The 14,754-nt window shown below is 33.9% G+C and overlaps 2 protein-coding genes across 2 annotated transcripts in view; both read left to right on the forward strand.

Annotated features, from left to right (window-relative positions):
• LOC306860944 (excitatory amino acid transporter 5-like) overlaps positions 1 to 4,019 on the forward strand; it is a gene marked incomplete at both ends in the record, with an annotated part of 36,450 nt that extends 32,431 nt beyond the window's left edge. Inside the window, 2 exons of the mRNA XM_079402970.1 lie at positions 2,584 to 2,626; positions 3,741 to 4,019. Of these exons, the coding sequence (XP_079259096.1) occupies positions 2,584 to 2,626; positions 3,741 to 4,019 (322 nt within the window). The remainder of the gene's footprint in view (positions 1 to 2,583; positions 2,627 to 3,740) is intronic.
• Positions 4,020 to 4,096: 77 nt separating this feature from the next.
• On the forward strand, positions 4,097 to 14,533 carry LOC306860945 (excitatory amino acid transporter 5-like; the record flags this gene model as incomplete). Its single annotated transcript, XM_079402971.1, has 7 exons — positions 4,097 to 4,179; positions 5,463 to 5,696; positions 7,007 to 7,201; positions 10,197 to 10,331; positions 10,872 to 10,971; positions 14,090 to 14,347; positions 14,459 to 14,533. The coding sequence occupies 7 exons, from the start codon at positions 4,097 to 4,099 to the stop codon at positions 14,531 to 14,533; spliced, it is 1,080 nt and encodes a 359-aa protein (XP_079259097.1).
• Positions 14,534 to 14,754: the final 221 nt, after the last annotated feature.

Genomic DNA, 14,754 nt, shown 5'->3' on the forward strand with positions numbered 1-14,754 from the left:
AAAGAAAAAGTAATCAAAAAAGATTACAATAAAAAATATAATATAAAATAGTTTGAAATTGATTAAAACAAATAATAGAAGGGAAGAATACAATAATATGATATAGTGCAATCACACTAAAAAATATTCGTGGAATTTTTGACTTTGGTGTGAAAATTTTAAAAGTAACACATTGAATTAAACATGACTAAGTATAAAGAAGAATTACATTTTAAATACAATTTTAAGTCAAAGTAAAATTGTATAGCACATTTCATAGTTCATAATGGTAATGCTTCAGTATTTTGTAGTATTTTATTTTTTATGAATTATTTAAAAAAATTATCTTTAAATAATCAAAACAGTTGTATAGGAAAACAGAATTAACAATTACAAAAATACATATCTCTAAAAAAATTCATTTATTAAAAACATAAAAATAAAATAATACATAAATGATACTGAAAAATATTTGGTGTATGATTACTTTGAAAATTCGTACACAGAAATAATTAGAACGAGCAAACAACTCATTGAATTAAACATGACATTTTGAAGTAAAAGACTGAAATAGTATTTTCTTTTCAAATGTTTGCCAATTAAATTGGATTTTAAATACATTTTAAAATAAATTTATGTAGCACATTTCAAACACAATGGTAATGTGTTTTACATAAAATGCATTTTAAATAAAGATTAAAAATAAAATAAAGAGAGAAAATATTAATAGTATGCATTTCATAATTTTTATTTATTTTGACACCTAAAAAAAATATATTGTTTTACAATGCAAAAAGCTAAGCAAAAAAGCTATAAAGCCTGCCGAAAACACTACTTACTCATTTTAATTGCTAGAGAAGCATGAAAATGAAAGTGTCAGGTACACATCTAACATGCACATGTTGGTCTTTATATTGTTGCACTGAAAAAGCAAAACAATAAAATAAAAACCTGCATGCACAAAAAAACTCCTTAATGCACAGAATGAACGAACATAAACTGATGCAAAATGCATAAGCACAGATATTTTCCATTATGAAGTAAAACAAATTGCATCCACAAAAAAAGTCATGCACAGAATTAACAAACAAACGCAAAATGCATGTGCAGATATTTTCTATTTGGAAACAAATCTTGCATGCATGAACCAAATCTTGTGCACTGAATGAACACAGATGCATAATGCATAAGCAAAGCTATTTTTCATTGAGAAATAACAACTTGCATGTGCAAAAAAACAACAAAAAAAAAACTCATGCACGAACACACAAACAGATGCATAATGCACAAGCAAAGCTATTTTCCATTAAGTAGTAAGAACTTACACGAAAAAAAAAAAATGTCACACAAACAGATGCAAAATGCATTCACACAGATATTTTCCAATAAATATTTAAAACTCAACCAGATATTGACATTTTCTTGATGTGAATAGTGCGCTGGGATCATACAGCACATCTGCTCCTGCTCCAGCGGCTCTCGCACACACAGATTGTGTTTGGATGCTAATGAATGAATCTCACCCTTTCATACAGCACAATATGACTATACTACTATACTACTACTAATCCAGGCTAGTCTCATTAGTTTTCACAGGTATTTGTATCTGACGTATACACATATACTCATTTACTGCTTTGTGTCTCGTGTGTGTTTTTATAAAGGTTCTTATGCTTATTGGATATTTTTAAAATCACAAATCAAGTCAGCGTATTAGCTATTTTAAATTTAATGGTATTAAACATTCAATTTTGAATCTCATTTATTATAAAAACAAATCAAATCTTTGAAATCTAAGAATCTGTAAACATTGCATATCTAAAAGTAGAAAATCTATCTATGTTGTAGATGCTCCCTTTAATACCTTCAGATACTAATCGCACATCATTTTTCTTTAGAAAAAAATCATGTATGGTTTTAAAGGAATCCCAGACTCTGGCTTTTGGAAAAACTTGTTGTGTATTATTAAAAGAGTTTTAATTTGTGCTCATTGCATTTGTTGCCATTAGGATCAACACTTGCTCCTGAGGTCCATATCTTGAAGATCTGAAATAGATCAGAAAGAATTACAGTGTTAATCCTCAAAAAAAACAAATATATATATATACATTTTTTATTTCAGTTTTGTATGAAAATGCAAAAAAAATTAAAACAACTAAAATATTTGATTATTTCTATTTTATATATAAATATTAAATCAAATTAAATATGATTATTTATTAAATATTTAATTATAAAGTTGCACCAACATGATTTCATAAAACAATACATAATAGGTTTCATGAATACATTATTATTTGTGAATAGGATGCTTTTTTTTTTTGCACTGAAGTACCTCACAAAACTAAAAAAGATTGATTTGACCCCATAATGAATTATTTCAAAATGATGATTTTGAAATAATTTTGAATGACAAAGATGATTAACAAAAAAAAAAAAATGTTAATCACACACCAAGGAACTGGCAAGGACAGTTGTATGAAGGTTACTGTAAGTTGTGTTCAATGTATGTTTTCAAGGAAAGTCCTATTGAAAGTATTCATTGCAGTTCAATGCTACTCTATGCACGTGTATAACTGTGATGTATTATATGTCTCCACACAGAAACATGTTTCCAGCCAACCTCGTTCAAGCCACATTTCAACAGGTTAGAATCCACAGATAGCCATGAATTATTAGTCACTCTCCTTATACCTTAGGAAAAAAGGAAAATTAACCACTGAATTAATGCATATACAAAAACATTAATGCAAAACCGAAGGCTTTATATAATTTCTTTTTCAATAACTGAACAGTTCAAATTCAGTTATTATTGTATTATTTTGTATGTAAAACTGCTGGTTATGTATCTTGCTTAGAAACAACCCAACATGCTTCTACTAGTTCAAAAGTGTCTGGAAAAAATTGTTGAAACAGGAATAACTTCATTTCCATGGATTTATAAAATCACTTGGAACGTTTTGCCAGCCGATTAGAATCAAGAATTCATCATCTATGGTATATAATGCTGTGTTTTACCATTTAAGATATGTTTATCTGCAGATTTTTTATTTAATGATGTGTTTAGATTTTTAAAGGAATAATTAAACTGAATATTTTCTGAAAAAGAACTCCCCCTCAGGCCATCTAAGATGTAGATGATTTGGAGAAATGTAGCATTACTTCACCTGCTTACCAATGGATCATCTAAAGTGAATGGGTGCCGTCAGAATGAGTGTCCAAACAGTTGATAAAAACATCACAATAATCCACAAGTAATCCACACCACTCCAGTCCATCAAGTAACATCTTGTGAACATAAAAGCTGTGCTTTTGTAAGAAACAAATCCATCTTTAAGACTTTTTAACTTCGAACCAGTGCTTCTGACCAAAGTATCATCTTCCAGTTGAAAAGACCATCTCCTGGGTATTATGGGTAGAAGACTCATTTTTAGCCAAAAGCAATAGTTTGAAGCTAAATAAGTCTTAATTATGGATTTGTTTCTTACAAACACGCAGCTTTTGGCTTCTCAAGACATTAACTGATGGACTGGAGTGGTGTGGATTATTGTGATGTTTTTAGCAGCTGTTTGGACTCTCATTCTGACGGCACCCATTCACTGTAGAGGATCCATTGGTGAGTAAGTGATGCAATGCTAAATTTCTACAAATCTGTTCTGATGAAGAAACAAACTTATCTACATCTTGGATGGCTTGAGGGTGAGGACATTTTCAGCCAATTTTCACTCATTCAAGATAAATTTTGTGCTTCTTCTCTGTAGTATCGTACCAACAGTGTGCCCATAATGAAGACCCCCAAGACAACAGTGGCCACTAGTCTGACAGAAACCACCACTCGGCGCGTTCTCATCTACGGCATTCAGGATGATAACGGGACAGACATCCAGAACTTCCAGCTGGATCTGACGCCACCTCCCGATGTGGTAATGCGGACGCTTCCTGGCACCAGCGAGGGCATGAACGTCCTAGGGATCGTCATTTTCTCTGCCACCATGGGTGCGAACACTGGCACAAAGACAAAAAACAACATTGGACGATAAATCTGTTTATGTTTTCATATTATACCTCACATTTGCATATCACTGCTCATTTTTGCGCAGGCATAATGTTAGGCAGGATGGGTCCTAATGGCAGCGCTCTGGTGAACTTCTGCCAAAGTCTCAATGAAGCAGTGCTGAAAATCGTCGCTATTGTCATCTGGTAAAACTATCCTGTATATACATATATGCAGAGCTGGGTAGATTACTTACAAATTGTAATCCGTTACTGATTCCAGATTACATGACAAAAATTGTAATCCGTTACATTACACATTTTAGGTAATATAATCAGATTACTTTTGATTCAACTCGTTTACCACATTGACAGCATTACCTTGTACCATAATGATGTAAAAAATGCAAAGAGTAAGAAAACGTGTTCCATTCATTGTAATTTACAACATGAAGTGCATTAAACATTATATTACATCAAGGTTTCCCAAACTAGGGTTCGTAAAGGAACTGCAGGGGGGTTGTGAGTTAAATTAAAAACTAACAATTAATTAAATCATAAATATATATACAGTACATACATAATATACAATAAATTTTTTAAATTATTGTTTTATTTCGTTTTTATCATTTAATTTTATATGTAAATAATTTAATTTAACTTATAAATAAATGATACAACTTTATCTAATTACGCCTCTAAAGTCAGACATATTAAATAATAAAATAATAGCCAGAAATATCTCTTTTATCTTTTTTGTTAATATTTAACCTTTTATGTAACAACTTAACCTTCAAACAAAATTTTGAAAAAAAATAAATAAAAATTCTTCAAGCTTTTATGACTCGTATAGTATGATATATTAACAATATGGAGCTCAAATTCAGAGAAAAAAAGCATTAAGTTTTATAAAGAGAATACACAATTTAGTGCAGATGCTAATATTTATATGGACAAAAAGTAATATGAAATTCTGATTGCTTGTAATGTAAATCAATGAGATCTTTATAATATAATAGCAGTTTAATGATATAAATATCAGTCATCACTCTATATCTCCAATAACATGTCTTAGTAAAAAAATATTTAAATGCTTAGATTGATGATCAAAACATATAATCCAATGCAATCCACTGACGATTGAGAGATAAACAAATAAACGCTCCTCAAAAGCAAGATCATTTTTGATAATCCCATTTGAACATGATTTTTCTAAAAAAAATAATGGATAATCAAGTAAACCTAAGTTGCTTCGGTCCAGTAATTGCTTGAAAGTCTTGAAATGAAATAAAAAGTATAAACTATAATTTAGAAGACAGAGGTCATGTAGTAGATTGTGTGCAACAGGTTTTTCTGCTAAATTTTGATCATGTTGATCATTTAGGCCTCAGAAATTTGTATCAAATTTGATTCAGTAGGCTTTATAGAGTCAAGTAATAAAGTATGTGAGGTTATTTTTTGAATATATTTACAGCTAGTTTACTGTGCAGGTACTTCCCGTTCGGCATCGTGTTTCTGGTGGCCGGAAAGATCCTGGAGATGAGCGACCCATCCGCGATGGGGAAGAAGCTGGGCTTTTATGCCATCACTGTGGTGATGGGCCTCATTCTGCATGGCCTCTTCATCCTGCCCAGCATGTACTTCTTCATCACCAAGAAGAGCCCCATCGTCTACATCCGAGGAATCCTGCAGGCCCTGCTCATCTCACTGGCCACGTCCTCCAGGTATAACACACACAAACACCAGCTGAAACACACAAAACCTTCATATTCTTCCTGCAGAATCCCTTTAACTAACAAAAGCAATGACATCATCCACAAAGAAGTGATATTCTTTTTGGCGGTAACAAATTTGATGGATTTTCTGGTGTTTTGTTAATTGATAGCAAAAACATTTTAGAAGATTTCCTATATACATATATACACACACACTAGTGTTCAAAAGTTTAAGATTTTTGAATGCTTTTGAAATAAGTCTCAGTTAGGCTGCACTTATTTGATGAAAAAAATAAATACAGTAAAAACGGTTGAGAAATATTATTATAATTTACAGTAACTGTTTTCTATTTGAATATGTTAAAATGTAATTTATTCTTGTGAATTTTCAGCATCATTACTCCAGTCTTCAGTGTCACATGATTCTTCAGAAATCATTCTAATAGTTGCTGCTCAAGAAACATTTCTGATTATTAGCAATATTGAAAATATTTGTGATGCTTGATATTTTTTTGGGGAATCATGATAAAATTTTGTTCAGGATTCTTCAGTTCATTATTTCCATCCTGTTCATTTTCTTGCCTTTGTGCAAGTAACCAAGCTAGATTATATAGAAAAAAATACATTAAATGACAAGACATTTATTTTATTTACCACTCGTACTGACTTGAAAATCAATATGTTTTCTCCCATGCTTCCTTTCACAGGAAAATACAGTATAGAGAGAGAAAGGGAAAACAACATAAATACTGCACTAGCTCTAATCCACATGAGGAATCAATACTTTACCCTTTTGCCAGCTCACTTTCAGTTCACATTGCCTCCGCTTAAAAGAAAATTGCAGACACACACAATGCATAATGGTGGATATTTTCTCCTTAAAAACACAGCTCCACGGCACAACACTCATCTGTCATTTATTCATAACAATGAGTCTTTCTTGCAGTAGATGCATCATATAAGTGTTTGCACACAGTATAAATAGAAGTTATTTTGTTGCATTAAGAGAAACTGTTGCAACACGTGGTGAAATATCATGGGTCGAGCAGAATTTGCATTCCATCATTATTAGCATTTTCTAAACTGATGATGGTGATAAATATGGGGATGTTCACAGTGAAATGTGTTGCGGATTCTGTTAGTATTCTGGAAATAATATTGAATAAACAAATCTGAAAATGTTTGAATATGATGAGAAATGTTTGAGTTCTTATTGAGATCTTGAACTTTTTGATTGCAGTTTTTGGTAATTGGGTTAAACTGAGACCCGTCCGAAACACTGTTGGGAGTTTTAACAAGAGATTCTTTTCCATTTGCAGTTCTGCCACTCTGCCTATCACCTTCAAGTGCCTGCTGGAGAACAATCACATAGACCGGCGGATCATTCGCTTCGTGCTGCCCGTGGGAGCCACTATCAACATGGACGGCACTGCGCTGTATGAGGCCGTGGCAGCCATTTTTATCGCCCAGGTCAACAACTACGAGCTTGACTTCGGCCAAATCATCACTATCAGGTATGAAAAATGTCTTAATGATTAAGTTTGAAAATGTAAGTCATTTAAATTTTTTTAAACATTTGACCTCTTTGTTTTTTTTCCATATAGTTATTAAGTGCACACATAATGAAATGCTCATTTATTGACCGTATGAGACCGATTTAAGTAGACATTTAGTCGTGTAAATGTAGTTCATTTATATTTGATTAAAATTTTTGTTACTTAAAATATTTTTTTTATAGAAATAATTTTAAATGAACAGTATTGTAATATAAATATGTTTATAAAATTATATGACATGTTTCAGTTTATTTCAGCGAGCTTCTAAGGCAACATATCTCCTTTTCATTTAGATTTCATTGTAATAAAATAACTAAAACTAAAATAAAAAAAAATTACAAAAAAAAAAAAATCATATTTTTTAATTAATAAAAATAAATAATAGTTTAAAACAATGTTTAAAATAATGTTTAAACAAAACTAACTAACTAAAAGTAAACTAATATCAAAAATAAATAATAAAAATAAAATAATAAAATAAAGATTTATAATTAACAACAAACATCTCTTTTTTGCCAATTCAAAACTTTTTCCACATGCTGAAAGTGCAAAGCATATCAGTGTCACCTGTCGGTTTCCTTTCAGTTCTGTTTTGACCATATTTGGTGTTTCCTGTTCTTCTTTCCTGTAATTAGTTAATTATTAGTCTATCATCGTTAAGTATTCTCACCTGTGTTCTTCTCGTTGGCTCATTAGTCTGTCTTTATAAGCCTTTAGTTTCTTGAGTTTCATCGTCCAGACTTAAAGTAACTTTTGTTGGAAACGTTTGCTATTTCTCATTAAAGTTCCTTGTCATCATATTTCTGGATCCTGTGTTCCCTGGTGCACGTTACCGTTACAATCAGAAACTCTTCATAAAGCAATATATACTGTTGAAGCGGACTACTCACCCATTGTTTGAAGACATTTGTCAAGCTTGATGCAAGTTCCCTGCAAAAGTGCTGACTGTGAAAAGCTACAAATATGCATTTACTGTACCAGCTTAAGAAATGTAAAAGGTGTAAATAATAGAATAGAATATATACTGAACCATTCAGAAATTTTTACTTGCTATTCAATTTTTTTTTATATAATTTACTGTACATTTCTTCCATCCATGTGAGCGTGTACACATGCTCATGTGGCGTGTATTTATGTATGCACAAGACATCCGCCACTGTACAGATGTGACGATGCGTGCCTGACAGAACCATCATGCAAGAGATTATTTGGCATGCAGCGTTATCTCAGAGCTTTAGTGTGCTCAGGTCTGGAACGCCACAGTCATAAATGTTCCTATCAGCTGGTCTGGACTAAAAGCAACATCAAGCACATAAATCAACACGCATGCTTTACTGCGACGACCTCACAATTTTGCGAATGGAAGGTCAGATGAAAAAATGGAGGGTGTAGAGATATAGACAGGGATGGAGAGCCAGAGAGCATTTGGGCAGTGCTGTTACAGGGATAAACGCCACTGTCACATGGCTGTTTTATCGCAGGATAATTATGCAATTTTCAATTGTGCCCTCCCCCCACCCACCCACCCACCCTCGGTCTTCCCAATATCTATCAGCCATCTCTGTCTCTCATCTCTAGCATTCATATTCTTTGTTGTCAGTGTTGGGGTTGAACAAGTGTGTTTTAAACCACATGCATAAGCGGGGCAATAGCAGCATGCATTTATTACAACACCTGTATTTAGCAGTTACAGAATTCACTCGGTGCAATGGCAGCGTACATTTGTTGCAACACCTTTAATGACAGGCTAGAGAATTCACTCAGCAAATGTAAACAGCACTTACTGAGACACCTATATTAACAGCTAACAGAATTTACTGCACATTTACACAGTACAACAGCAGCATGCATTTATTGCGATAGCTATATTAATATGTTACAGAATTCACTCTGCACAAGTAAGAAGAGCAATAGTAGCATGCATTTAATGCAACACCTATATTAATAGGTTCCAGAATTGACTCAGCCCATGTAAGCAGTGTATTTGCTGCATGCATTTATTGCGAAACATATATAAACATGTTTCAGAATTTACTCTGCACACCTGTGTAGTGCAACAGCAGAATGGATTTAGTGCAGTGCTTATATTAACAGGTTACAGAATTCTCTCAGCACATGTAAGCAGTGCAGCAGCAGCATGTATTTATTAACAGTTTACAGAATTTACTGCGCATTTATGCAGTGCAACAGCAGCATGCATTTATTGCGATACCTATATAGAGGGTATGCACTGACGTCACTTTCCCCCAGAACACGCCATTGGACTGAGTTAATATGCAGCTCTGCTAGCATGTGCATTGTAAAACAGGCCTGACGCAACTGTAACTCGTCACTTTCCATAATTAGTTATGTTTTATAATGAGTAACAAATTATTGTAAACGCTGTTTTTAAAAATCACATCCCTCAAAACTCAGTCACTGATGTCATTATATTTAAGCTTTGCAGTCAGTGTGTCTTCTGCACAAATCTACCTAAAAAACCAAACAGTGTTTCTCATTAGAGACTCGTTACTTTATTAGAGAAGGTCAGAGCATCTTTTATTCTTCCCTTTGCATTATAAATTGTGTGCAGATCAAAGTGTGACATCAATATATGTTATTCCTCAGTAAAGCAGCGTGCATTAAACGCCACAAGAGCTGACTGATGTTCTTCCACACCTGCGAGGGTGCATGAGTTGCATACGCATGCAAGCATTCATGCAAGAGCTTGTTTTTTGTTCAGTTGCTCCTTCTGTTTGATTTTGTTTGTTTATACTGTTTGCATGAAGGCTGGTTATCTGTCATTCATAAAAATTTCATGCAATTTTTGCAAGTATATCCAGCCTGAACTGCCAACCTAAATTAGCTTTTTAAAGAAAAAGGTCTTCTCAAAATGAAAGTTGCATTACTCCAGATGGTCTCTGGATGCGACATAGGTTGTTTGTCCTTCATAATGTTTTGCCATGTTTTCCAGTATTACAGCGACGGCAGCAAGCATCGGTGCAGCTGGGATCCCACAGGCCGGCCTGGTCACCATGGTAATAGTGTTGACATCTGTTGGACTGCCCACTGATGACATCACTCTCATTATCGCTGTTGATTGGGCCCTGTAAGTATCGACATGTGCTTGATATTTTTGGACATTTAGGTAGAAACCACTTTTTGTCAGTGTACCGTTGGAGGCTGTTCATACACAATGTGTTTTTGCATTCTACTGTGCTGCTTTTCCATTGTTTTTCTACTTAAATATGCACTAGGTGGACTTATGAGCATTGCACTCTTTAGCTGAAAGAATGTTTCATATTTGAAAGGATGTGTCGAGTTACAAGAAGTTCGACTTTTCCCAAGGCTTGTAAATGCAAAAACATGCTCTGTGTGAATGGCTTCTTATCAAAAATACATTTCACTCCTAAATGGTCACTATTATAATAAAAATGAGTTTACTGGTGTCACACAAATCAAACTTTTTAAAAATTTGAGTTTGACACAGAGGTTGCAAGACAAATAATCAGTCATTCTTGGAATTGGTTGTAGATTTCCCATCATGCTCTATTTTATTTATCATCTGTTTTTATCCTGACTATGTTTTATCCACCGGTGTTTTTAAAATGCATTAAGTAATTCTGTTCAACATGTCTGTCCTCTTCAGAGACCGATTCCGCACCATGGTCAATGTGATGGGAGATGCTCTGGCCACAGGAATCATGGCCCATATTTGCAGAAAAGACTTCATTAAAGAAGGAGATGGGGTGAGTTGCCTATGGAACAAATAACATTTTGTAAATTTAAAAATGAAGATAAATTGTATTTCTACAGTAGTGACCAACATATATTTTTTCATTACTACTATTGTTTAAAATATTAAATACATTTATTTTTAAAAAATAATTTAGAAATATCTGTACTATTTCTAAGTAACTACTTTAAAGGGGTCATTGGATGCCTATTTTCCACAAGTTGATTTGATTCTTTAGGGTCTTAATGAAAAGTCTATAACATACTTTGGTTAAAATTACTCAATGGTAGTGTAAAAAAAACCTTCTTTACCCTGTCAAAATCAGCTCTGTTTTCATCAAGCCATTTTTTAGTGTATGTTGCTTTAAATGCTAATGAGCTCTGCTCGCCCTGCCCCTCTCTTCCGTGGGGTGACAAGCAGTGCTGTTTACTTTAGCCGCAAAACTGACTGACTAGCACTAGGAAAGGAGATTTGCAAAGATTCATAAAAAACATTATACTCACTTCTTCTGTAGATGAAGCTGGATTACGAATGATTCGCGTGAATATAGATGCATTTATGCAGATCGGGGATCGCCGCATTCACTTCAAAGCTAAAGTAATGTTAATCCTCTGCATCTTCAGCGGCTCAGATGTCAGGAGTAAATGTCACCCAACAACAAAACACCTCAATCGCTCAATCGGAGACATTCTTGTCTTCCTCTGCACCGGAGTCGACACAATTGCAGACGGATGACAGCTCTCTCAGCTCACTCAGGGCGGGTATAATGTAAGACGGCCTTGTCAATTAACTATCGTGGGAGGGGCCTGTACAGAACTACATCATTCTGACAGGAATCTCAGAACAGCCTGATTTGAGAAAAGGGATTTTAAAATAGGGATTTAAAAGAAATAACACTGGCTGGATTTTTATCATTATAGGATGGATGTGTACACACACTGCCAACACACATTTATGTTCAAACAACTTGAAAAGTGAATTTTGCATCCATTATTTAATGCGAATTGTACGTTTTGTTGGTGTTAGCTTCAAGTGCTTAAACTAAAAAGTTTAATTTCTCAGTTTGAAATTATTGCTCAAAAAACAATAATGCAAAAATGGTAATGATAATGAATATATCAAAACTAAATGCAACAGAATGGCTTCATGGAAACTTTTACGGAGTAAAACACACTCACATCTGCATATATTTACCCAAACAAAATTACTCCCAAGGTTATTTCTCAAACATCTTAAGGAGTTTTTCCCTCCCATCGTGTCTTCTCTGTGGGGTTTGTGAAGTACTACTCTTTATAAAGCTGCTTTGGAAATATTATGAATAGTGCAAAGCACTACACACAAAATTTTTCAATGAACTTATCTGAACCAACAATTGCAAGTTGCATGGACGCAGACCACAATGAATGATATTTCATGTGTTTATCAATGTCTCATGAAGACATATACCGTATAAGTGTAAACTTAATTTCCACCGGTTTTTACATACTGTAGATGAATAAAGGTAGATGCGCATGTGAATGGAAAACAAGAATGTGAAGTAACCGATGAACCCAATTCTCCAAAACACAGAAAACTAAAGTGGGTTTCAATGTTTTTTCCTTGACAAACAGCACAGGTAATTTAATTTGTACCTTTAAGATGGTGTGCCGTAATCACAAAGACATCTCAAGGATACTGAGGTTTTGTAAATCAGGACAAACTTAGTGATGAGAGGAGATATCGTGACTAGATATCGACAAACAGAGAGACAAGATAGTCACGGCAAGGTGGAAAAACATGGTTTCGTAAGAAAAAAGTATGTACAAATGTTACAAACTGATCCAAAATAGACACATAAGTGTCCAATTTATGGAAAAATGGCTTGGAAATAATATTTGTCTTGAAAGCATGTGTTCACCATATGCTGATGGCCGTTTCTAATTACTCTTCAGGACATGTGAGTGCTTTTGTGGCAATCTTATTTTTTTCCACTCTTAGTAATTAAGTGCTTAATAGACAATTTTATCCAACAGCCATTTGTAGTACACTTAATTTAGGCACTTATTCGATTGACAAATTAGCTCAAGAGCAAAATGATGATAGCTTATGGCTTTCTCATTACAGACCATGAATCTTGATGACAACATATGAGATGTAACCCTTACACCACACCAGCAAAAGCAAAAAGCATTAAATACACTCAAAGTAAAAATTGGACCAGAAAATGTCCCCTTCATAAAAAGATCATTTGACACATATTTGAATAACCAGCTGCTTATTTCAGCCAAACTCTCAATGTTTCTCACGCACATGTATGTGAGAAAACAGTAAATTGTGCACCTTGTGCTTTATTGTACAGCTGTTAGGACAAAAACATGACAGGAAATGAACAAAGACTGTAATATGAGTAATGCCGCAATTCTGTGTTGTTTTAGTATTATTTATCTACTTCTGTATGTAAATGTTTCATTATTTCTTTTTTATTATTTTAGCTTAATTTTTTATTATTTTGTTGATTTTTATTTATTTTACTAAAAAAATTGTTTAAATATTTAATTTATTTTCCATTTTTATTTTAGTTAGTCATTTTAGCACTTTTATTATCTAACATTTATATTTTATTTTAATTAACAAAAATGTTCTAAAAATATTTTTAATGATAACAACACTGTTTTGTAGTCTGACAGTGCTAGAGAGACCATTGTTCCTTCATCAAATAGATATAAAATATAATATCTGCACTATTTCTAGATCACTACTTAAATTTATATTTTATGTATTGCCGATGTCAGCTCAAGTGCTGCTGTTATTAATCTAAAAGGAATCTTTAATTTGTCGATTTGAAATGGTTGCACGATATGTTATGCTTATACTATACTGAATAATGATAAATGCAAAATAGGAGCATTTTCATTTAAACTTATTTCAGTTACTTGCCAAGGCAACTTTTCCCATTTCCATTTAGTTTCTCAACTACTATTTAAATTTTATTTTAGCTTTATTTCAATTAACAAAAATCTTCTTTAATAAATTTTGTTAACGATAACAACACAGCTCTGGTAGTCTGACAATCCCAATCTCTCAAAAAGAGATTTCAGTTAAACAGCACATAAAAATAAATACTGAATTAGCATTTCCCCATTTCTCCGTAGGTCCCTCTCATCTGTGAAACAAAACCCATGACTAACCAGGGTTTGCCGAACTGTCAGCAGAACAATGGTAGTTTCCAGTCCCCGCCACCAGGGGGCAAACCTGAGCACATCCCTCCAGATGTGGCCCGTCTCATGCAGCTGGAGGAAGGGGTCCGTCCGCCGCCTCCTGATCGGAAAAAGCCACCTGTACCACCGCGGCACCTCAAACACAGAGACAAGGACCATTGTGCCATCGACATGAACGGTCTGGAGACTAACGTATAGCGACCATTGAAATTGCAGATTGAAATCAATCGGACAAAACAAATCCACTTGCATGAGAACAGATGATGGGACATGTATTACTTCCTTTCTGTTTTTCTCTAACAGGCAACACATGGTCTGACCCTGCACATATGGGCCACTGCCCCAGTAATGCCATTGTTGGCAGCACATCTTAGTTGACCCATTCAGTGCATTAGATAATGCCGGGATGCGATGAGAAACCAGGTCAAGGTCCACAACACCAAGCCAGCCTGTTTCAAGGGTCATAGTGTGATATATTCAAGGCCTTGAGAGTGAAACATTTCCTGTAGCGTAATGCAAGACTGTCAAAAAGCATGAGTGAACTGTAAATACAACATAGCTATGTACTCTAATGTGTTTTTTTATTTCTCATGTTTATA

Source organism: Barbus barbus, assembly GCF_936440315.1.
Source record: "Barbus barbus genome assembly, chromosome: 41".
In the NCBI taxonomy this organism is placed as follows: Eukaryota; Metazoa; Chordata; class Actinopteri; order Cypriniformes; family Cyprinidae; genus Barbus; species Barbus barbus.